Below are 22,333 nucleotides of genomic sequence, written 5' to 3'. Positions count from 1 at the left end.
TGACATGCCGTCTCTGACAAATAACTATGATTGACAGGACGATGCTTAATGCAGCTCAAATCCACCAACCTATTGATTAACGGCAGTTACAGGCCCTTAATAGTGTTATTATACCCCTAAAATATGACAGAAATGTGGTTTTCCATTGGTGACACAGTATTGGGAGTCTATTTATTGTTGGGGAGATGCTGTAGCACACACACACACACACACACACACACACACACACACACACACAGACAGGTATCAGAGGAAACATCAGGGCTGCAGCGGCTCGTTTGGTTTGTTAATGCTGGCTGCTGAGTTAAAGACTCCAGACTCCAGATGGGATCGAGTAGATGTTACAATTTACTTCATATGAAGCCATGACGCGGTGACATGTTGACATGAAATGTGGAAACGCACGTCGACTGCTGCATTCAAGAGTGAGCACCGGCCGGCGTCCCACTGTAGGAGGGGCGGTTTCCAGACTAACTCAGCATTACAATATGTAGGCCACAGTTTTTGTACGTCCTCTTCCTTTCACATGCACAGCGGTGCCAGCGACTGCAGCCAACATCCAATTCTCAGTTTATTACCACACTAACAATGGAGGAGCAGATTTCCTGTTGAGCTGAGTCCTTTGTACAAAATGTTGTCAGAGGAGGATTTTTTTTTTTTTGGGATATTTACTCATATTTACGTCATATTTAGCAAACAACTCTCCCGTGTCCAAAAAACACTGGTTAGAAATTGATTTATTAGGAGTAATATGTTTAATTGAATCTCTCTGGGAAATGATACAGCACTTTTATCGTTGACTCACATTTGAAAAAACCCAGCTGAGACGTCTGAGACATAGGATGTAGCACCATCTAGTGTTGGTAAAGTGGCATTACAGGCTCTTGTTGTAAATAAATGTGTCTCGGTGAACACAACTTATTGGAGAACTCTAGCCTTTGTGTCTTTAAAAAAAACAACTAACCGACAAACTAACCGATGCATCCATGTGAGTGACATTCCTCAACGTTTTACAGTGATCGACATCAAGCTGGACAAGCCGCAGGAGCCCCAGGCAAGCGAGGGAGGCTGCTCCTGCTAATACTGTCCCGGCAAAAACACAAAAACAACCGTCATTTTGCACCACATGCTTGTTGTGTCGCTTCCTTTGGTTTAGCCTGCAGTTGACTTTGCACGTCGAGAATCTTGGCCTCCTCGCCCGACAACTGGTCACGGGTTGGAACAAGCAATATGTGAATTTGGTTTCTAAAGTGGTGTTGGCTACTGTGTTGATGGAACTGCCCAAACAGTCTTTCAACTTGCAGGGGTGGGGGTGGGGGGGCGGGAAGGAAAGAAGTTGCATATTATGTGTAAACACAAATTTTTTTTTTTTAAGTAGAAACGCAAGTTTCCCCACTTTCTTGATTTTGTATTTTTTTATATTCAGGGAAATCTCTCTGGAGACGTTGTATTCGTTGTTGTTGTTGTTGTTGTTGTTGTTGTTGTTTTTTTGGAAGATGCAAACAACACAGCTTCTGAACTTGAGATCCGGACAGAACAGGCGCTTTCAGACGTATCCTTATGGATGTCACTGTTGTTATAGGCAAGGATGGAGGTCCTCCTCACCACGTTGCCCAAATGTTAACCTCATTAAACTGCTACCTAAACCCCCTTTACATAGCCATTCTCGACTTAATGCCCACACTTATTACCTAAACATAACCCGTTTTGAATCCTCCGCCTGAACCCAGCCTTTTGCAGTGTGGTGGCCCGGTCACAGCGCCCATAACCCCAGTGTGATCCATAATCGATGAAGCGCCAACGGGACAAAATGAGCAGCGACGTCCCGAGTATCTAATGCATGCCTAGTTTTTGAGCATAGGTACATGTACTGTCTTACCAGTGTGCACACGTTTGAATATGTCAATTGTAACATCACGCCGGTGACTTAATGCACTCTGACTGTCTTTTTGTCGATGAACTTCGATTTGTATACTTGACTTCTTCGTTGTCGTGTGTGTGTGTGTGTGTGTGTGTGTGTGTGCGCGCGTGTGTGTGTGTGTGCGTGTGTGTGCTTTCTGTACAGGCTACATTAGAATGCAGATTCATAGAGGGCCACTGCCGAGTCGTGTCATTCTCGCCACATTGCGGCACCATGTACAGTACGCACAGTAGGTCACCATTTGTCCACTCCCCCCACTCAAAACCGTCGCGTGATATCTAGGTAGTAGTGGTTGTGATAGTGGGCACGTGTCAGCGAGCAGCGGAGAATCAGAGCCGCTGTCTTGTGTCCCACAGGAACGCAAAGACAGAAGTTCTGTAAAGCTTCAATGCAGGTTCTGTGATCGGACCTTCAACATCGTGCACCAGTTTCATTCCTGTCAAAAGACTAATTTTTGCACATGTAGGCCCTTCAGGTGAATGTGGAGTTGTGAAAAGCTTCATAACAAATGTACAGTCACTTCGCGTCTGATCGTCGTAGAAACTGTCACACAAACACGTCCCCCACCGAGACGAGGTTTTCCTTTTGCTGCTTCTGTTTCACGTGACTGCTGATGTTGGCGTCATGCGATGTTGTCTTCTTCTGTTTTTCTTCTTCTTTCTTTCTTTTTGTTTTTTACCAGTGCCTGGTACTGTATCATAATAACGCACTGGTGGTGAAGTCAGCCCAGTGTTGAGGACACTACTTTGATTCGACTTCCTCTTTCACGTGAGATCTTACTGCACTTTTGAAGAACACGTTTTAGAATTAGATTGACGATGTAAGTTAAAAAAAAAAAAAATAATCTTCTGAGGTACTGTATGTTAGAGTAGAGTAAAAACAGTTATGAATTGTTCGCACATGTTCAAAAAAGAAAAGGGGCGGGGACACACTCTTGTGACAAAGTAGTGAACCTTTCTAACTCACATAATGAGCCAAATAATAACAACAATAGTGATACGAGACGGAGTTGGATCAGATACGACAGGGGATCTTGACCTGGAACACACTGGTCGTGATGGGAATGAAAAACGTGAGGTTGCGTTTCAAGTTGAATCCCACAAAGTGAATAAAGAAGAAAAAAAGAACATGTCCAATGGGGATGAACCCTCCGCGCTGCGGCCTATTTATTTGATGAAGACAGGAACGCACCGCTCTCATTACTGACCCCGCAGCCGAGTGACGAGAGCACCTTTTCTTGGAGAAAGGACTCGATGGGTATTTATTTTTAAGTGTGGACAAAAGTGACTGATCAGTGGCTGTAGAAACCCCCTCCCCTCTCTGTATCTACCCTTACGCAGGAGAGTAGAGCCCACCTTTGTTTTCCCCAACGGCCCATTTGAAACATTCCCCTCGAAGAAAAAAAAAGTGGACCAAGTGGTGCAACATATGTCTTTTTGTGTGTTGTGTTGTGGTGGGGGGGCGGTGGAGGCCATGGCCATTCCCTGAGGGTGTGTATGTTCTGTCACAGCTCTGCGCAGCAGACCTGGTCGGTCCAGAGCTGACGCTCCATTCACACTGTACAGAGATCCAGCATGTCTCTCCAAAAAAACGATTAATAAAGATGTCTTATTACCAAACGTCCTGCCGACTTGCTGCCGCTTTCTTCTTTTACACTCTTCTTACCCGTCCGAGGTGCCCGAAACAGTTAAAAAAAAATAAAAAATAGACACTGGTAATTACATGTTGAAGTAATATGCAGTCTGATGATTGCGGAGGTTGCTAATAATGAACAGCCACTGAGCGCGCACTTGAACGTGTCGTGGCACGAAACGGCCTTCTGGTTTTCACACGACATCAAACATCCCTCAGTTTCTGTCGATGACGGTTACCTGCTGTACCGGCCGAAGATGGATTAACCCACATTGCATCATGTCACATTACACACACATTCATGTAACAGATGCTTTTTTTGTGCAAAGCGACTTACAATAAGTGCGTTCGAACGTGAAGATCGGAGTACACGCAGTGCAAAAGCAAAAATGACAATTGAAATCTTTGAAGAATCGAAACCAAATCTTGGGACACAAGGGATCTTTGCTGGTTACCTGGAAACTGGTCGTGGCCACAGACACCAGAGTGATGATACCCATCTTGTCAATCTGGCTCTTGGCAACAACAACAACAACAACAAAAAGAAAGGAAACCACATTCTCCAAACTGTTTGAACTGTTCCTTCTAAAGCGCAGTGTTTTGGACGGGGGGGGGGGGGGGGGGGGGGGGGGCGTCTGAGTCAAAGGTGATCTAGTCTGTTACACTTTTAGTCCCAGACTTCCTGTTTTGCAAAAAAAAGAAATACAAAAACAACCACCGATACTTCAGGTATGTGTGTTTCCTTCCAGACACTCAATCAGAGTATTGCACATACTGTAAAAGGAATGTACTAGTGCTGCTTGTCGTGGGCAGTGGCACTGTCTTGCGCCATTGTTTTGGAACGACTCCTCGCCTGAAATCCTTTCCTGCCACAAAACATGTCTGCGGCTCCTCAGTCTAATAACCGCCTCATTAGTCAGACCCATGAGAGCAGCCTGCTGTACTTGAGTACATTTACTCTAGTACCTTTAAGTACAGTGTTGAGACACCTGTACCAGATAAGCGTATTCCTATTTGAGTCTTCTGCTCTTCTGCATTTCAGAGGGGAACTCCTCAGTGTTTTACCCTCGTGCGTTGAGTCGCTCTCCATCCCGTACTTGAGTAAATGATCTGATCGCTGCCTCTTCACTGGGAGTCGTTTCCCGTCCCGCTCCGCCCTAATCCCGGTGATCGCCACCGGCAGGACCACATTGGGATCCCATGCAGTAAATATACGTTGCGAAACCGAAACCGGTCCCTCGGGGTGAGGGGTTAGGGTTGGATGGTGCTGAAAGGACTGTGTGTGTGTTTCACGGGCGTACAGTGGCAGCAGCCTGCTGCGACTGGTTTTCCGCCAAACCGGCGCGACGACTAACGGATTTCTGGCTCCTGCCACGGGCGAACAGCGATGACCTTAATATGACTGAGGCGCCGAACACAATGAAGACTTAACAGTGACCTTGCACCGAGGTTTAATTCTGCTCAGCACACATGTACACACACACACACACACACACACACACACACACACCCTCTTTTTCACATAAGGCACCGCATGCGATTAAAGGGCCGGTTCCATATAAAAGTGATGATCCGGTATTCTAACGTGGAAACCGTGCCAGATGCGCGATGAATGGGGCTGATAATCCCCTTTCGTGCTCGAACGAGTCTTTTGTGGCGCGTTTCTGTTGCGAATCGGGCCCACAAAAGTAACAGTGGCGTTATGCTGTTCTCTCATCTCCCAGTGGCGTCACTCGTTTTTGAAGTCACTTCAATTCGTGACGTGTGTCATAAGGGACAAGTGGAAAGTGCGACGCGTCTCTGCTGTGAGCTCGTGATCCCTCTCGCATGGCGGTCGCCTGCCAAGGCCACGTGGTTCCATCTGCGTTAATTAGTAATCAAGAACGCTGATAAAACCATTCTTTCAAAAATACGGTTTTATTAAATACTTTTGTCTACTTTCTAGCATAAATAAAGGAAACAATAAGTTACGTTCTGCAGTGGCTGTGGAAAAAAGAAAAAAGAAAAGGGAGCGTCCTCAGGAGACCATCTGTTATGACGGGGGTCTTGGGGGGGGTGAGCCCCACTGGGACAGCTGAACCAAATCCCACAGCAACAGCTGGGAGAATTAAGCCGGGAATAACTAATGTTGGGACGGGGGGAACCTTCGGCCGAGGACACAACAATGTCTTCTTGACAGGAGCACAAATGGATCCTCAGTCTCAACGGCCACAACTTTTCCCTCCACGGACGAGGTTGAGTCAGGTCTTCGAGAGGCGCCTAGCACATCTCTTCTTTTTCATCGAGTCCCTTCAGTGGGCAGCCTGCGCCAGGATTTCATTTCCCTTCAAAAGAAAAAGAAAAAAAGAGAGAGAAACAGTAAAACGATCAGCCCGCGTTTGAACAGAAATTGCTCTGCTATTGCAACAATTTACTATTCATTTAATACAAATCAGGACTTACACGTTGCTGCCGGGCACGATCCTCTCCCGGTGCTGCTTGGTCAGACTGAACTTTCTGAAGAAAGCGGGTAGCTTCAGCCTCGCTCTCGCCGAGCTCGAGGAAACGCTGGAATTGGAAAGCAAGTGGTTTTTCTCCGTCAAACACAGCGCGGCACCGCCGGGGCCGAGGTGCTAACGAGAAAGCTTTGTGGAGGGGTGTGCCGATTTGGCGTGGGCGTGCGAAACGGCCCGGTATGGCCGGAATTCCCTTTGTTTGGGGGGAATCAGGTAGAAAATTCTTCAAATTCAACACTGATTTTTCAAGATATACTGTTAACACGTTGTCACATTTACCACGACGGTGTAACTCTTTGACAGTGAAGTTACTTAGCTAAGATAATAAGGAAATGATAGGAATGATAGGAAAACAAATAACAAGGGGTCAAAGGTCAATTTTTTTTTTAAAGTTGTCTGTTTATACTGCGTGTCTCTGCTCATGTACTAAACAGTCACTCAGACTGAGAAAGTGTGTCAGATCTGCCTGATGATAATGTGCCTGTGTGTGTGTGTGTTTACACTCTCATACCCACCATTCCGCCTGTAACGAGGGTTGTTGTTTAGCCTCTATCCTCTCTCCCTCAGCTTCCCGCTTCAACTGGACGTCCTCCTCCTCCTCCTCCTCCTCCTCCTCATCCTCGTCCACGTCCTCCGGTATCTGCTCCCACAGCTTGCTGTTGACCCACAGGGCCTCCTGCAGGCTGAGGCCGCGGCCTATGCAGGTCACGCGGCGGCACAGAGGGCAGCCCACGGTCAGCAGCCCGCCCCTGGCCTGAGACATCGTCCCCAGGCACGGCTCGCAGAAGGTATGCCGGCAGTGGAGCACCCGGGGGACCCTGTCCATCCGCGAGAAGGGCAGGAGGCAGACGCTGCACTCTCCGTCCTCGCACAGAACCATGGCGGAGCCGCAGCACTGGGGCGCAGGATGCAGAGAGTCGACTTGACGGAATGAAACGTCCGGCGGGGACTTCCACTTTTACAGAGATGGACGCTGTGGTGTTGAGGGCTTGTTCCGAAGAAGATGGTCGCGCCGGGTTCACGCTCTGCGCTCCTCTCTGTTCAACACAGTTGTGAAGAGGAAATTACGACTACGCGTGCTGTTAGAAACAAACTGTAAGCATTTTCACGCCAGCAATATTTGTAGGACATGATCATTATGAAATACATTTTATTTATGTATGTTGAATTAGAAATAAATCAATATCCCTGCAGTTTTTTTTTTCCTACAAAATTAAGGCTTAAGTTATATTTTCATTGAGAATTAAGGGCGAGATTTAACTTTGATTTTAGTACAAACTGTTCTGTCAAGTCAGAAAAACACTTCAAAATAAAGAAATGAGTCCCCTTGAATAACCATTATTAGTGTCACAAATCTAATAAAAGATAAAGCATGCTCTCTCGTCCAATACACACAGCTGAAGAAATGGAGAGAGTTTTCACCGAGTCTAAGTGTACTTACAGTTTGAATGTATTCCGTGACAGGGACGATGCTCGTTCAGATCTGTATTAAAGAGCTCTCCCTTCCTTCAGACTGTACCAGCCCCCGGCCCGTCTGTCGCCTGCTGGGAGTGTCCGAGGTGTAGTCCGGGGGCGGGACAGAAACTCTCTCTCTCTCTCTCTCTCTCTCTCTCTCTCTCTCTCTCTCTCTCTCTCTCTGTCTGTCTGTCTGTCTGTCTCTTTCTCTCTAACCCCCATGACACAACAGCTGGGGAAGCAGATCTGCTGCGGGGGGGGGGGGGGGGGGGTCGCTCTTTGTTCACCGTTTGATGAGTGGCAGGTGGAAAAAGGGGAAGCTGAAGGAAGGGGGGGTGCGTAGACAAACAATTATAACGAACCCAATGCCTTTTTTATTCAAAATGTAAATCTGTTATTATAACATGTTGATGAATTATAATTAAATTAAGCATGTGGACAAACGAAATCGCTAAGAAAAACGGAGGGCTCGTCCGGGATTTGAACCCGGGACCTCTCGCACCCAAAGCGAGAATCATACCCCTAGACCAACGAGCCATGCTGCATTGTGTCATCTGTCGATATAATAAACAGAAGCGTGTGTTCTTTTATGTCTGTGTGCTTTTTGTCTCGGATTTTTACTCCACGCGGTGTGCTTCGAAGATTATTGCTCCACTTCAAACCAGTGACATCCATCAAGTATGTCTGTAGCGCATCTGCGCAGACTGCAGCTACATATGCTAGTTGACGCTAGCCTCAAAGCTCGGCGGCCAACAAAGAGATCATATCAATGCTGCATACGAGTTTTTGTTTTTTTGTCGTTAACGTCTCACACAGCAAGCGGCTACAACCTACAACTACATTTACCAGGACCCGAAAAAAGAAAAAAGATGGGCTCGTCCGGGATTTGAACCCGGGACCTCTCGCACCCGAAGCGAGAATCATACCCCTAGACCAACGAGCCACGTGTTCGATTGCAAGCCACATACACTAATGTATGTCAAACATGACTACGATTGACTTGCAACGAGGCGCTTCGTTTTGGCGTGTGCAAAGATGATTATCTGTTGCCTCGGCCTCATACTGCGGAAATGAAGGATGCAGAGACAAGGTTCATTAGAGCGTGCGTAGTCGCCACCGCGGCATTCTGTATCCGTAAGACGCAGACAGCTCTTGGGCTAATATTCTAAATCGGTTAGAGAACAAGAGCTGTTTCCAATGAGATGCAATACCTGCATCACAGCGCGCAGTCAAAAGACGCCATCCGTATCTGTGCCCCGGGAGTCACGTACGACGTGCTGACGTCACAGATTGGAGGTGGAGTTACCGCCCACACGTCAGGAAGTCTCGTGAAGTGGTGCGGTTGTAACGATGTAAACAAAAGTTTTCGACGCACGGGAGCGAGGTGAATTTGAGCTTCTAGCGTTTGCGAACCACTGTAGACACTCAATTCACTTTGCCAGCTACGCTTAACATTAGCTTTATAACCACAGCTCGGTGTGGTGGTGGTCGGCTAGTAGCGTGCGTGTTGTCTCACGTTTTGCTAGGTTAGTCAGCTTAGCTGTTAGCTAGTTTCAGGCGAAATCAAAGTGTCCACAGAGACAACACACGGCGCGGGGGTTGATTACAAAACTTTACTACCACTCTCGACCAGATGGAGGCCAATCTGAGATCCTTGCAGAGTCCAGACCTAAGGTAACACAGACTGCAGTTGCAGACAGTGACCAGCTCACTAACTTGAGCTGATCACAGTCTCTGTTTCCTTGTTTTGATACTTTGCATGTGCGCTCCAGCTCTGTCCTGTCGTCGTGCGAGCCGGAGCTCCAGGAGCTTATGAGGCAGATCGACATAATGATCAACCATCAGAAGAGCGGCTGGGAGGCTGAGGTCCAGGCCATGAAGCTCAGGCTGAGAAGTGGAGAAGAGGAGCTGCTGACCTGCAGGAGCCTCATTGAGCGGCGGGACCTGGAGGTGAAGTGGAAGAAGCCAACTACAGTTCTATAATGTAGCGTACATTGATGCAACGGGTGCCCCTCTGGTGCATTTAGTGTGGCCTTTTTGCCATGCTGATGACCGATCTGTAACTCCCTACGCGTATACTCCTGTTCTGAATTGAGAGGAATGACATTGTCTGTAGTTGTGCCATTCAGAATTTACACTGTTCCTAAATGATGTTATTATATTAACATTTTATACATATTTAAATTTTTTTTACAATGCCACCACCATCTTCACCCTGATCACAGATGGGACTGCTCCGCAGGCAGCTCGAAGGTGTCCAGACTGATCGACAAGACTCAGTTGCCAAGTACGAACAACAGCTGCAGAAGGTCCGTGAAGAGGTGAGACAACCATTAACAGTCAGTCAGTCTGTCAAATGCCAGTCTGCACATTTTCAGACCCGCGGTTTCTCTTTGGTGAAACCGTTCTGTTTGTATGTATTTGATTATTATACTTTTCCTCGGAGCAAATGCCTAATGTTGAGAATCCCCGTTACTCGCAGTTAGATAAATTGAAGAGAAGTTACCACAAACTCCAGCGCAAACAGCTGAAGGGGAACAGAGGAGGAGCCAAAGAGAAGGAGCTGTCAGAGGAGACCCAGCTGCATGAACAAGTTGAGGTACAGCAGTCTAGTTTCCTTTCCATTTTTTCTTGAAGTTATCTTAGTCATCTACAAATATTCCTTTACTACCATATCACAGTTGGAGCATAATTATCCCTGCCTCTCCCTGCAGGAATATCGTCAGCGCTCTGCGGAGTGGGAGCTGCAACGCGCCCAGTACCATAAACAGCTGACGGCACTGGAGGCCCAGAAGAGGAGCCTCAGCGATGAGCTCGCACATGTGAAAGTAAAAGCAAAGAACATGAACTATAGCATATGATGTCAAGTCAGACAGAGTTTAATGCTGATGCCAAGTGGAGTCTGGTCATTTTATTCACACATATTTTATGTCATTTGATTTTCCAGTCCCAGCTGGCGTTGAGGCAGATGGAGAGAGAGCACAGGGAGTGCTGTGTGGAGGTGCAGAGTCTGCGTACTCAGCTGGAGAGGGCTCAGGACAGCCTGCATGCTCAGGAGCTGGAGCTGGAGCGACTCAGACCTCTTGAGACGCGGCTGGGATGGAACCAGAGAGAGCTCCAGGTAAGCATAATGACAGGAACATGCATTTCCGAATGCATGCAATGCATCAGTTTCTCTTGGTCCAAGGCAAATCAGCCAGATTGGGCAACTTTTTGCAGAATGTTCTGTACTATATTATTTATTATTATAGAGCTGAAACAAGTAAGCTACTATAATCATTATCAATGAATCATTTGAGTCATAAAATATAGTTTATATATAATATATGGAAAATATAATATTATAAAATAGTGATGGGGGAGAAAAGAAAAATAAAATACAATCATAGTTTCTAAAACCCCAAAGTTATGTCTTGACCAGCTGACAAATATTCATATAAAAATATTCAGTTAACTTTCACATTAGCAAAAGAAAAACACCAAATCTTCAAATTTGAAAAGTTGGAACAAAGTTTGGACAAGGAATTGTCATAATAACTGCCCATTAATTGTCAGTGAGCGAATCGATTAATTAGCTCACAGTTGCAGCTCTTATTTATTGGTTAATTGAATGATCAACAGGAAAAAAATGGGGCTTTTCATAAGTCTCTATACAAATTCAATTTCCATTAAACGCAATAACAATAAGGTAGAGATATAATATTTACCCGGTGATGGTTCTCGGATGTTCCGCAGGTATTTTCCGAGGAAGGGGAGGACCTTCACGCAAGGCTGGACCCTCAGGACTCATTCGAGCGAAGAACCAGTTCTGAGTGGCAAAGGCTTCGCAATGAAGCTGCCAGACTCAACCAACTGCTGCGAGCGAAAGATCAAGTCATCCGGTGGGTGAATCTCTTGTCCGTCGTCAATGTGTGTTCAGTCTGTCAGGATGTAGTACAGCAAAATGACACTAGAGGGCGACGTGCACCGTTACTGTGGGGAGGATGCACTGTTGAGTCGTTCTAAAGAAAGGTAGAAACAGGTGAAATGAAGTTGTCCTGTCAAGTATTTCCTGGATGTTCTTGTATGCAGCTCTCTGGAGGACTGTGTCACCGCCCGGGGCTGTGCTGGCGTGGAAACCCTCAGACAAGATCTGGAGAGGACGGCAACCGAGCTTCACTGCGCCCAAGCTTGTGAGGTTCATCTCAAGGCTGAACTGGCCCGTCTCAAAGAGAGGTGAATGCTGGGTGTTTATGCGCCCACGTTGTTATTGCTATTATTATTTTGGACACATACGCTTGGCATTCTGTGTGTGTTTTAATTTTCCAAATCCTAATTTCATGTTCTGGTTTTATTTGCTCAGACTGGATAAGGTGAACCGACCGAGGGCCGACCACTCGAAGATGGAACAAGATCTGAGAAGCATGAAGGCAGAATATGACTCTTCTGTTGCTGAAATGAACAAGGTGAGAAAAAAACGTCTCTCACCCCTTTGACATCGGCATTTTTGAAATGAAGAAACGCACTGCTCAACTCTCTGGGTTTACCTCTACAGCTCAGAGAAGAGCTCCAGAGGGCCAAGCAGACTCACGGTGGGGAAGTGGAGGGAATGAGGAAGGAGGTGTCGCAGCTCACTGGCGAGCTGCACCAGCGCGACCTCGCCATCGCCTCACTGAGCGGCTCGTCGTCCGCCATCAAGCAGCAGCTTTGCGACGAGCTGGAGCGAGCAGAGCGGAAGGCAGCCGAGCTCAAAGTGAGCAAACAGACACACGTAGCACTGTGTAATGTTTATAATCTGTTTCATGTAAATTGCCAAAATGAAGGAATGTAATTCCAACATTCGGTTTTAGTCAAACTGTTTGTTCTAATAGGTTTATAAAGATATTTTAGGTTCCTATCACACCCAGAAATCACATGATGTGACCCTTTGTAATAGAACTATTTGGACATAAATATTAATTGTATTTAATAATTGATGTTATTCATCACTTTGTGCACACGGGAGAATTGAGTTTGAGACTAATGACATGAATGAAAGTGTCCTCTGGTCTCTTGCAGTCTGCATCACTGATGGGTATTAAAACTCATATTGCGCACAGAATAATTCATCAGTCAGTTAGTCTGAGCGACTACCTCCAACTTACAGACGAGTGACACAGTCACTTTTAAGAGCAACTTTAAAGTGACTCCACGATTCATCATGTGTTCAGCAAACCAGAGACATAGACTCACACTACACCTGCTTTATGTACATTTAAAATGTGGTATGTTATTCCGTAAGAAAACACGGATTCATATGTTTTAAACGTTCTATTTATTTATTATGAAATCGTATTTTCACTTTATCTGCTACTCCTAGTTCACTGTAAAGTCTCAGTATATGTGACCTGGAGGCTTTACGTTTCCACGTCACACTGATGGAAGCTGCAGTTAATCCTGGAAAAAAAACATTTTAGAGGAGAGACTCTCGTGCAAGCTGAAGCTCTAATTCCTGAGAAAAGCTTCATGACGGGTGATAGAAACCTGTATCACACTGCAGCCTATCATCTGCTCAGGTCGTCGCTAAAATACATCACGCCTTTATCGTTTCTGATGTTGTCAGATGACTCGGGCGCAGCTGGAGACTAAGCAAACTGAGAACCGTCATCTGAAGGGTCTGCTGCATAGACTGGAGTCCCAGCTACCCAAGGTCTGTCTGCTCTGACTTGCTTGTTTTATAGTCCTTGCATGGTTTTCAATAGACAGACAGCAGCAGACAGGATTGTTTTCTTAATTTGACTCATCTCTCTCTCTTTGCTTTTGACTCCCTGAATCACCTCTCTTTCCTCAGAGTGGTGGGGGCTCCTCACTTGCACCCTTGAGGGAGAGTCACACGTCCACCCTCAACAGCTTGGAACAAGAGAATCAACAGCTAAGGCAGGCACTCTGTGAGATGCGCGACCAAGTCGGGGTGTCCAGCCCGGATACATGTGAACACGCCCTGCTCAGCTGCGCCGTAGTCGACCAAACGCCGCCGGCTCAGGACAGGTAGGCAGCATATGCCAAGACACACAAGCACAACGGCTCAAGGAGCTGAATCCTGATGCACCTGCTTGTTTTATCCTTAGGGATGAAGATGCCAGACGTCGCAAACACCGGGAGGAGGTGCAGCCCTCAAAAGCTAAGCTACAGGAGAACCCTACTCGCTATGAAGGAGAGATCCGGAGGCTCTTTAAGGAGCTGCACACCCTGTCACAGTCGCCCACAGACCAGGCCCAGGACAGCAGGCCTCCGTCATCAACGTCCTCTTCCTCCTCTGAAAGCAAAAGACTCACCAGGAGAAACTCGGGGGCGACCTTAATTTCGAATGAATCTGCTGCCGAAGGAGAAAACTCCAGCTCTGACAACTCGTTGAATCCTGTGTCCAGAGCCCCAACCCTTCACTCCACCTCTCCACTGGTGAGACTAAACACCAATAAGCCTCCTTGTCCACAGTGACTGTTACAGCAAAGTTTCCTACAGTTGTGTGTTTTTCCTGTTTCCCAGGAGCCTTTGTCAGTGTCACCTGCGAATGGAATGGTCACTCGTTTCCTGGAGGAGGAGATGTCGCTGACCAAGGAGCTGTTCCAGAGGCTGGACACGCACATCAGGGACATGAGAGAGGACAACGTCAGGACGGTCTCCAAGTACCTACCCGCCTGCTCAGGGCCCGGGTCCCCGCAGCCGTCTGTACAGAATGGTCAGTGATTGAGTCAGGTGGAATTACAGTCGTCCTCGATGACGATTTGTGGGATGTCCTGTAAAACTTTAAAGACATCTGTTCCCCATCGAGAAGCACAAAGATTCTGGATCACAAACAGTGCCATCAAGCCACAGCCACACGAAATACATATACATACATATCGAAATACACCTGGAATAACTGTTTCAGCTCTGGTCAGCTTGTAATCTGGTGTGAAATGTGGGAAAAAAAGGTAGAATGAGGAACAAAGAAGGAAATGAGAATTAGAATCAGCTCATGATGGTCGACAATGGTTTCCGATTTTCATAAGAATTGATCCAAATCGTTTGGCAGTTGTGTTGGGAACACACCTGCAGTACTGTATCTGCGAACACACTAAAGACGAGCGAGCTCTCCAACGTTTTATGTTACCCTGCATTTCATTACAGCTTGTAGTATCGGCCCATGGTTAAAAGTTGTCTCGACTCAGGCTGAGACCTCGCCTGGCCTGACATTAAGCAGCGTTCCCTTGCACGTTTTCCTTCGTAGGCGGCTGCATACTCCAATTTTTCAAGGTGTCTAAAATGCAGCGTTCACGTGCCCTTTGCATTCGCAACTGGAGAAAAGAATGCGGCCGCGTCCGTCCTCCCTGCACGTCTGTCATAACTGGTGAAATACCACATATGTACATGTCTGTCCAGAGGGAGGGAGAAGCTGGCAGCCTCTACTGCAGCTCTCCTTGTTTTCTTGTTAACTCATCACCACCACCAGCAGCACCCAGAGGCCCTGCAGCAAGTCTAACGCAGGAATGTGCGCACCATGCCAATGCTGTCATGAGCCCTCCCCCGGGGCCCGCTTTGTCCTCATCACTAGACACTGTATGGAATGTTAATATCAACCATGTGGGGCGCTGAACCTCACAAACACCGAAAAGGGCCTCGGGGGGAATGATTACATTTTATTGCTTTCCTAATGAACGACACACTGATGGAATGAAAATAAAGTGGGGGAAAAAAACAGTCCTCTGGAAATATGTGTTTTTCATTTCTGCCCTTATACTATTACAATAACAGCACAGGAGTAATGTTCGGCCGTCTCAGAGTGCGGTGACTTCTCACTTAGGTATTTGGTAGCCTGTGCTGCGAGCACTGTAAGGCCCAGCAAACAGCTCTGAGGAATTTGGCAGGCCAGGCGTTCCTCTGGCTCTCTGCGGAGGGAGGTGAAAAGGGGTTTTATATGTGGAGATTCCTTGAAGGGGCCTCGTAAAAGGGAGGTGGAGTGAGGCTGATGCAAATCCTGGGAGAGCTCCGACCACCTTGTTTACATAATGCTTTGCAGGAAAAAATTTGCTTTAAGCTCGTGTAATGAATCTAATTACCTGCATTGGTCTCTTGACTCTACCAGGACATTTAGTTGTGTGATGCAAACAGAGGACATCCCTCCTCAAAAGGAACCCCCTTTTTTTTTTGCCTCATCACTTTTTGCGTGTGAGCAATTTAGTGCAACTCCCCACCTACAGTATTTGCTGCTTCAGCCAAAACTCGCATTCCCATCTCCCTCTGACCTGCATATTTTTTAAATGTTATGTATTTGTGAAGATATGACCTAAAATGTCAAAGTGTTGCACACAATGGTGAAAAATCCATTGAGAAATTTGGATCTGGACCCCTCTCCAAATGTAATCACCTTATCACCATGGCAGAGACCTAACTTTGATCTTTCATGAACAACCTGTCCGTAACTTTTTGAGGCATCCTGCTAATAAACAATGGGACAAATAAACAAACAAACACACAAACCAGCCGAAGCAATCACATAACCTCTTTGGTGGAAATAAAAATAGTCAGAATTGATGCAGCAGAGGCCGAGGTATTCGGACTCTTACTCTCATGTATCGGTCATGCCTCCCAAAACACTGGGTCCTACGGTTCCCACAATTAGAGCCCGACCAATATGGATTTTTGGGGGCTGATATCGATAATCCTTGCCACCCTGGGTCACCCAACACATTGTTTATTCTGTACAACAAAAGAGTTCATATTGGAAAACATAAGCGCTGATACCGATATGTCTGTGAAAGGCCAATATATCGGCCGGGCTTCACCCACAATGCAACCCATCAGTATCTTTCATTGCACCCCGCTGGTGTCTCTAACGTTACCTACTGGTGTCTCTACTAAATCTTTAAAAGACTTGGCAATTCTTGTAAGTTCCCCTTGAAAATGACGATTTGACAAAGACTTACCCCCACTCGCTCTGCGGAGGGAGTTTGGTCATTTAGGTTCTTTTCGAGTGGTTATATCTGGAGCACTGATGCCACTCAACTTCCACCAGAGCTCTGTAAAACGTTCTAAATTCTCTCAGCTCATTGTTTTGGTTTAGCGCCTGCGGAGTTCTCATCAGAGCAGATCATGACAGCTTCATCGGGAAGTTTCAGATCGGAAGATTTGATCGACCCACGTGCTATGGCTGAAAGTTTCTGGGGTGGAAAAACCCCCAAAAGCAGGTGGGCCCATGTAAATGTGTTAATTATTCATTAATGTAGCCCGGCCTTCTAGGTCAGTGAAAGATCTGTCACGTCGACAATGTCATAGTTTTGTGAGTTATTGTTGCAGCAGCTCGACGGCAAATCGCTGTGGGAGAGCGCGAGGGCAACGGCGGTTCGAGACAGTGGAGTGTTGTCGCGTGTCTCGTTGTACCACCACGTGGCAGCAGAGGGAGCACTGTGCTGTCACACTGAGGTCAACACACAGCAACGTTTTAACTGCCAAATCACATGTGTCTCTGTCGGACAGTAATTCAGCAGCTTGTGTCTGAGCGCTGGCCTTGACAGATGGTTTTCCCCGCTCCTGTCATGAAACAGGAATGCACCTACGGTCCAACGCCACACTGAACACCTTCAGTCACGGACCAGACATTTTGATATACCAACAGAGCCAAATATTTATTAAGCTCTGACCCCAGATGAACAAATATCTGAGTGCAACTGGCAAACTTTCAGACTACCGAGTCATAAATTTGTTTCAGAGTATCGGCGCATCTTGAGGGAGAGATATCCGAGGTATTCGTTTCCCCTTATCTGTGAGATCGTAACTCGTCGCGGGAATAAAGAATGATGATGACAGATTGTTTGTATAGACAGCTGACTTATCTCTGTTGAATAGCTCAGAGGCAATGGTGGTTGCTCCGGGATTTCTTGAAACCAGGCAGGGTCAACTGCCAGTTAGGGGGGGCGGGGTATATCTGTAATAACTGATAAAGATCATTGCCCAATATCAAGAAAGTGTAATGTATTTTTGGTTTTGTGAAAAACGGTCGTAGTGGTCCAGGGAATGAGAGATGTGGCCTCAGTGTGATTCCTTTTGCTCCCAAGTGATGAATTGCTCCCGCCACAAGCCGCTGCACATCGACAGACACGATGAACTTGACTTTTTATGAATTTGCTAAACCTCCTCAAGAAGATAAGACGATTTTTTTCCCCCAGAAGTGTTGCAGCCTGCATAAATTCTCGATCGCACATTCCACGGTGGGGGCCTCGTGGAACATGCCTCCTGTGCCTCGCGCGTGTCCGTGTCCCACTTCCAGCTCCGGCCACGTCCCTTAAATTCGATGGGAATGTTACATTGTTCTGGACCTGGGTGGTGGCGAGGGAGTGGGTGCAGGTTACGCCTCGCGCATTCAGACTCCGGACGTTCGCTGCACGATACTTGGGAATGCTGCAGAGACAGAGGGGCGCGTTCTTATCGGCCCGCTCGGCGCTCTGTGCCAAGGGAGCCGTGCCAGAGAGGCCGAGAGGAAGAGCCTCATTCCTCTAAGGCACAAAGAGTCGTTTTGCGTGCACGCTAGTGTCCCACTTACGGCGTGTTTGTTTGTGTACAGAACCAGTGGTGGAAGAAGTGTGGAGGGCTTGACACAAGTTCTTTGCAGAGTACAGTTTCTAGATTTCAGCTTCAGTTGTTCACCTAATGGACTGGGCCTTTCCCAGACCTTCGGACCCCACTGTGGAGTTGTGGATTGTAAGATAGACTGGTCTCCTTGATCGCTCTCTGGATTTTCATAATCCATTCCTTGTACATGAGTGGTTATGCTGCACCTGCTTGTCTCTGTCCTCCACATCACTGAAACGATGTTCTACTCTGTGCAGGAGGCTCATCGCCGCTGATGTATGTGTAACTGATGTTGGTAAATAATCTTCAGCAGTGTAACCAAGGATCTTCAGTGGCGCCTCGCTGTGTGGGACAGCATCCTCTCGGGTGGGAGTAGCTGCTGAAGGCTCGGGACTCGGTCTAAAACACTGAGGCTGCGAGTCTGGTGATGGCTTGGAAGGAGGGGCGGGGTTCTGGGCTGTAGACCTCGGACCTGAGGAAGGTCAGGAGCAGATGTGGAAGACTGGGCCAGAGGGATGAATCTCTGGACCTGTAGAGAGTCAGCAGCACCTGGCTGCTGTTGGGTTGTGTATTAAAATAAATGTTAGAAGCTACAGAAAAATGAACATCAAATACAAAGCTACCATGTCAACTCCACAAGACACAATTCTTGAGATGTTATGACACTTATGTCAACTGGCAACAGTATTTTAATAATTTTGTCCTTTTTACAGTGTAATTCAACCTTGTGGAGGAAAAAGTACAGCATGTTTACTGTGAGTACAACAAGTGTAAAGTAACAAACTGGAAATTGTACTTAAGTTTCTGTAGAAGTCTATGAGGAAATGACTCTTGACTCACTTGATTTATAAGTATATATCAGTAATCATGTTCCTGAGGATTTTATGGTCTCAATCTCTGGTTTCAAGTCTTCTTCAATACAGCATGCCGTTCATTTTGTCAATAATGGTCCCATTTAGAGTCAAATAGATGCTGGAAGAACCCTATGCATTGGGGAGCAGATGCAGTGCGATTGACAGCTAGTATTGTCCAATAGGTGCAGGTCACAGGTGTAGGTGGATGTGCAGTGGGAGAACTCTCAGTAAGGCCCCACATCCTGCTCCTCCAAATATGGTTACTTCTGGTTTAGAAAAAAACAAAACAAGATGGCGCCGGCCAAAAAATCATGAACAAGAGTCTTCAAAGCGTCAGTTCACAAGCCAATGGGTGACGTCACGGTGGGTTGCCACTCGCCTTGTTCATTTTGGATAATGAGAGAATTGAACCCCCTATCAGGAACCATGTACATTGATAACTCCATGTTTAAATTCTGTTCCACAGTTCCACATAGCCCCAAAGCCACAGAATATCAAAGTATTGGTGAAAGCAAATGGAGCGCTGGCTCTGTTGATATGGAGCCCGGTCAAGGCAGGAATCCTCTGATGCAGTTTGTGCGTGCACGCTTTGATGCCGGGTCCCGTTATGTAAAAAAAAATATTGTGTCCAACATTCCTTGTCCATTCACGGCTAATGAGGGCATTTGTTCGGATCGCCCCGCATAATTAGTTTGCAGATTTCCTTCCTGCAGCCCCAAACATCCCAGGCTAGCCATATTTTCTCCCCCCTGTCTCATGCAATGACATGCAGGGGGTTTGACTTTGAGTTTGACCTTCATGGCTCAGGACTAAAGTGGGAGCTGTGACGTGGTCGTAAAGATATGACACTGTTGACTCTCGTGGTAAAATATTTTGAATAGTATTTATTTTGATTTGACATTTTGCGGCCGAAACTGCATCATCACAAACTGAAGTAGGAACACAAAACTCTAAATTGTACTTGACTCACCGGGTTTTTACACATCAACTGTCAACTGAAATGAAAATATTAAACGTTTGGGTGCCATTCCGTCTGTGAAAGTTGATCTACGTGATTTACCAGGAAAAAAAGGGGGGAAACTGATTAGAATCTTCACCACATTGTGTGGGATACGCTGATGTGTCGGCCAGAGGAAGAGTCGGTTTACATTCCTTCCCTTGTAGTGACTTAAACGGCTGAACGTATTTTGATTTGTGCGTCTGTTCAAGGAAGTGACGCCCGTTCTCTTTTCCAAAACCTTCTCATTTTTCCATTATACTGCAGAAATAGATCAGAGTCATTACCTGCAGCGAAATCATAAATCATCATCCTGGTGTATCATCATCTAGATGAAACTATTGGTTTGTTCTTTTCCCCCCCTGTTGTCACTCAACCTCGGATCTTACGGTGATTACAGACTATGTGGTTTATGCTGCCTGTCTGAAATGTGAAAATATTTTTCCAATGTCCCAAAAATAAAAGGATTTCAGCATTTCTTGTCTGCTGCCTCGTGTCCTAAATCCCACAGATTTGGCGGCAAAAGCTTCTCTTCTATCGCGATAAAAAATAATTTGTTTGATAATGTCAAACTTTTGTCTGCACAGAATGTTCCTCCCTCGGTCTTCTGTCTAATCTAATCGAGCCTCGGTTGTCTCATGCGGCATTAAAGAATTTATGTTTGTTTTCATATTATGGTCGCCACAAATCAGATATACTGCACTGTGTGGTGTGAAAATGTGTGCGCTCTCGCTTGTCGAGAGGTTGGAAGACTTCATGCTTCATTACTTCCAGGCAGCTGTTGTCACTTCACAAGGAGGTGTGGGGGGGGGGGGGGGGGGGGGAGATAACACTTTTATCAAGATTACTCTCACTCAGAGAGGTGTTTTTTTTTTTAAACTGTCCATTCCAAGAATGGCCACCACCCCCCAGCTGCCGCTGAAGTATGCAGGACGCTTAAATCATCACACTACTGCCAAACCCTATATCAATCACTAACCCCCATATATAATGTCTCTCACTTCCCTGTAATCATTTCAAACTCCACATTCAATCACATGAGACAAAGCACCGGGGTTTTGCGTCAATGCACAGCAGATTCCCGCCTTATCTGCGATCTGCAGAGCCGATTCAAATACCTTTCTCGGTCAGACTAAAAACATTATTGACCCTAAACGGCTTCCCTTCCTTTTCATGGCCGAGTCAACTCCTGCGCTCCTGTGTGTTTAAGGCTTTAATTACGCAAGCCATAAACTTGTCAGTGCTGTTTTGGAGATCACAGGGAAAATTGTCATCACCTGTGGGGATCGCTCGGCGGGGAGGCCGTGTCATAAATCGACAGGTTCTCGCACTCATACTTACTTTGTGCTGTTGGTTTAGCAAAAAAAAAAAATAGCTAAGGAATGACCCTTTTAATATAATGACAGCATTCGCAGTATTTAACAGATAAAATGCCTTGGTCAGAAGTGACTGAGTTTTGAAATATCTAAAGGGAGGCCAAGAATGTGTGGCATTCATGCATTACAAAAACATGTGTGATGGTCGGAGCTGTTTAAAGTCCTGTACTGTAAGACATGTGTTCATATGATTTATCTGATGGTGTTTACATTGTGGTCTGTAAAATATGCAGAGGGGGTTTTGAAGGATTGCCCATTTATTTATACAAGCTTAGTGGATTAACTGAAGAAGTTTCCAGTCAACAGAAATCAAACAGTTTTTGTGTTTTTTTTCTCTAACCTGCATAAAACGTGGCTCTCATGGCTGCTGCAGGAGCATGTCTATGTTCCCTCAGCCCTGTGTCCCCTCAGGCCTGTGTCCCCTCAGCCCTGTGTCTCCTCAGGCCTGTGTCCCCTCAGCCCTGTGTCCCCTCAGGCCTGTGTCTCCTCAGGCCTGTGTTCCCTCAGCCCTGTGTCTCCTCAGGCCTGTGTCCCCTCAGGCCTGTGTTCCGTCAGGCCTGTGTCCCCTCAGCCCTGTGTCCCCTCAGGCCTGTGTCCCCTCAGCCCTGTGTCTCCTCAGCCCTGTGTCCCCTCAGGCCTGTGTCCCCTCAGCCCTGTGTCTCCTCAGGCCTGTGTCCCCTCAGGCCTGTGTCCCCTCAGGCCTGTGTCCCCTCAGGCCTGTGTCCCCTCAGCCCTGTGTCCCCTCAGGCCTGTGTCCCCTCAGCCCTGTGTCCCCTCAGGCCAGTGTTCCCCTCAGGCCTGTGTTCCCTCAGCCCTGTGTTCCCTCAGCCCTGTGTCCCCTCAGCCCTGTGTTCCCTCAGACAAACCCTCACAAAGGGCCTAATTTTGATGCGGGGGAAATTAAATAGAAATGAGGGAACACAGGGCCTAATTTGGAGGGGGAAATCCTTGAGGGAACATAAGGATGACCCCGTTGCTGCTGGTCCCTGGTATGAGATAAAGGCCCTTCTGGGTTGAACATGAATTGTTCCTCTCTA

General features: G+C 46.7%; 3 protein-coding genes and 2 non-coding genes across 7 annotated transcripts in view; 2 read left to right on the top strand and 3 right to left on the bottom strand.

Moving 5' to 3' along the window:
- rab6ba (RAB6B, member RAS oncogene family a) overlaps nt 1–3,544 on the top strand; it is a 41,568-nt gene extending 38,024 nt beyond the window's left edge. For both annotated transcript variants that reach the window (XM_035647750.2, XM_035647751.2), the window contains exon 8: nt 1,017–3,544. In XM_035647750.2, the coding sequence (XP_035503643.1) occupies nt 1,017–1,081 (65 nt within the window). In that variant the 3' untranslated portion in view covers nt 1,082–3,544. The remainder of the gene's footprint in view (nt 1–1,016) is intronic.
- Nucleotides 3,545–5,130: 1,586 nt separating this feature from the next.
- Nucleotides 5,131–7,668, bottom strand: im:7152348 (uncharacterized protein LOC559250 homolog). The gene is made up of 4 exons (XM_035647752.2): nt 7,490–7,668; nt 6,564–7,085; nt 5,996–6,100; nt 5,131–5,877 (listed from the first exon to the last, which is right to left on the bottom strand). The coding sequence occupies exons 2-4, from the start codon at nt 6,926–6,928 to the stop codon at nt 5,832–5,834; spliced, it is 516 nt and encodes a 171-aa protein (XP_035503645.1). The 5' UTR covers nt 6,929–7,085; nt 7,490–7,668; the 3' UTR covers nt 5,131–5,831.
- A 300-nt stretch (nt 7,669–7,968) lies between these two features.
- Nucleotides 7,969–8,040, bottom strand: trnap-ugg. Its single transcript has one exon. It is a non-coding gene; the product is annotated as a tRNA-Pro (tRNA).
- Nucleotides 8,041–8,374: 334 nt separating this feature from the next.
- trnap-cgg lies at nt 8,375–8,446 on the bottom strand. The gene has a single exon. It is a non-coding gene; the product is annotated as a tRNA-Pro (tRNA).
- A 344-nt stretch (nt 8,447–8,790) lies between these two features.
- On the top strand, nt 8,791–15,201 carry cep63 (centrosomal protein 63). 2 transcript variants are annotated; one of them, XM_047336933.1, is made up of 14 exons: nt 8,791–9,177; nt 9,276–9,453; nt 9,729–9,824; nt 9,986–10,102; nt 10,218–10,331; nt 10,451–10,624; nt 11,239–11,384; nt 11,575–11,718; nt 11,846–11,948; nt 12,038–12,235; nt 13,085–13,159; nt 13,310–13,509; nt 13,590–13,920; nt 14,008–15,201. In XM_047336933.1, exons 1-14 carry the CDS (start codon nt 9,137–9,139, stop codon nt 14,206–14,208), a joined length of 2,118 nt encoding a protein of 705 aa, XP_047192889.1. In that variant the 5' UTR covers nt 8,791–9,136; the 3' UTR covers nt 14,209–15,201. The 2 variants fall into 2 exon arrangements, with proteins under 2 accessions (XP_047192889.1, XP_047192888.1); XM_047336932.1 differs by having other exon boundaries at nt 8,792–9,177; nt 13,085–13,171; nt 13,313–13,509.
- Nucleotides 15,202–22,333: the final 7,132 nt, after the last annotated feature.

Source organism: Scophthalmus maximus, chromosome 13 (assembly GCF_022379125.1).
Source record: "Scophthalmus maximus strain ysfricsl-2021 chromosome 13, ASM2237912v1, whole genome shotgun sequence".
Taxonomy (NCBI): Eukaryota; Metazoa; Chordata; class Actinopteri; order Pleuronectiformes; family Scophthalmidae; genus Scophthalmus; species Scophthalmus maximus.
Note: the sequence above shows the minus strand (reverse complement) of the source record. Positions and strands in the feature narration are given on the sequence as shown.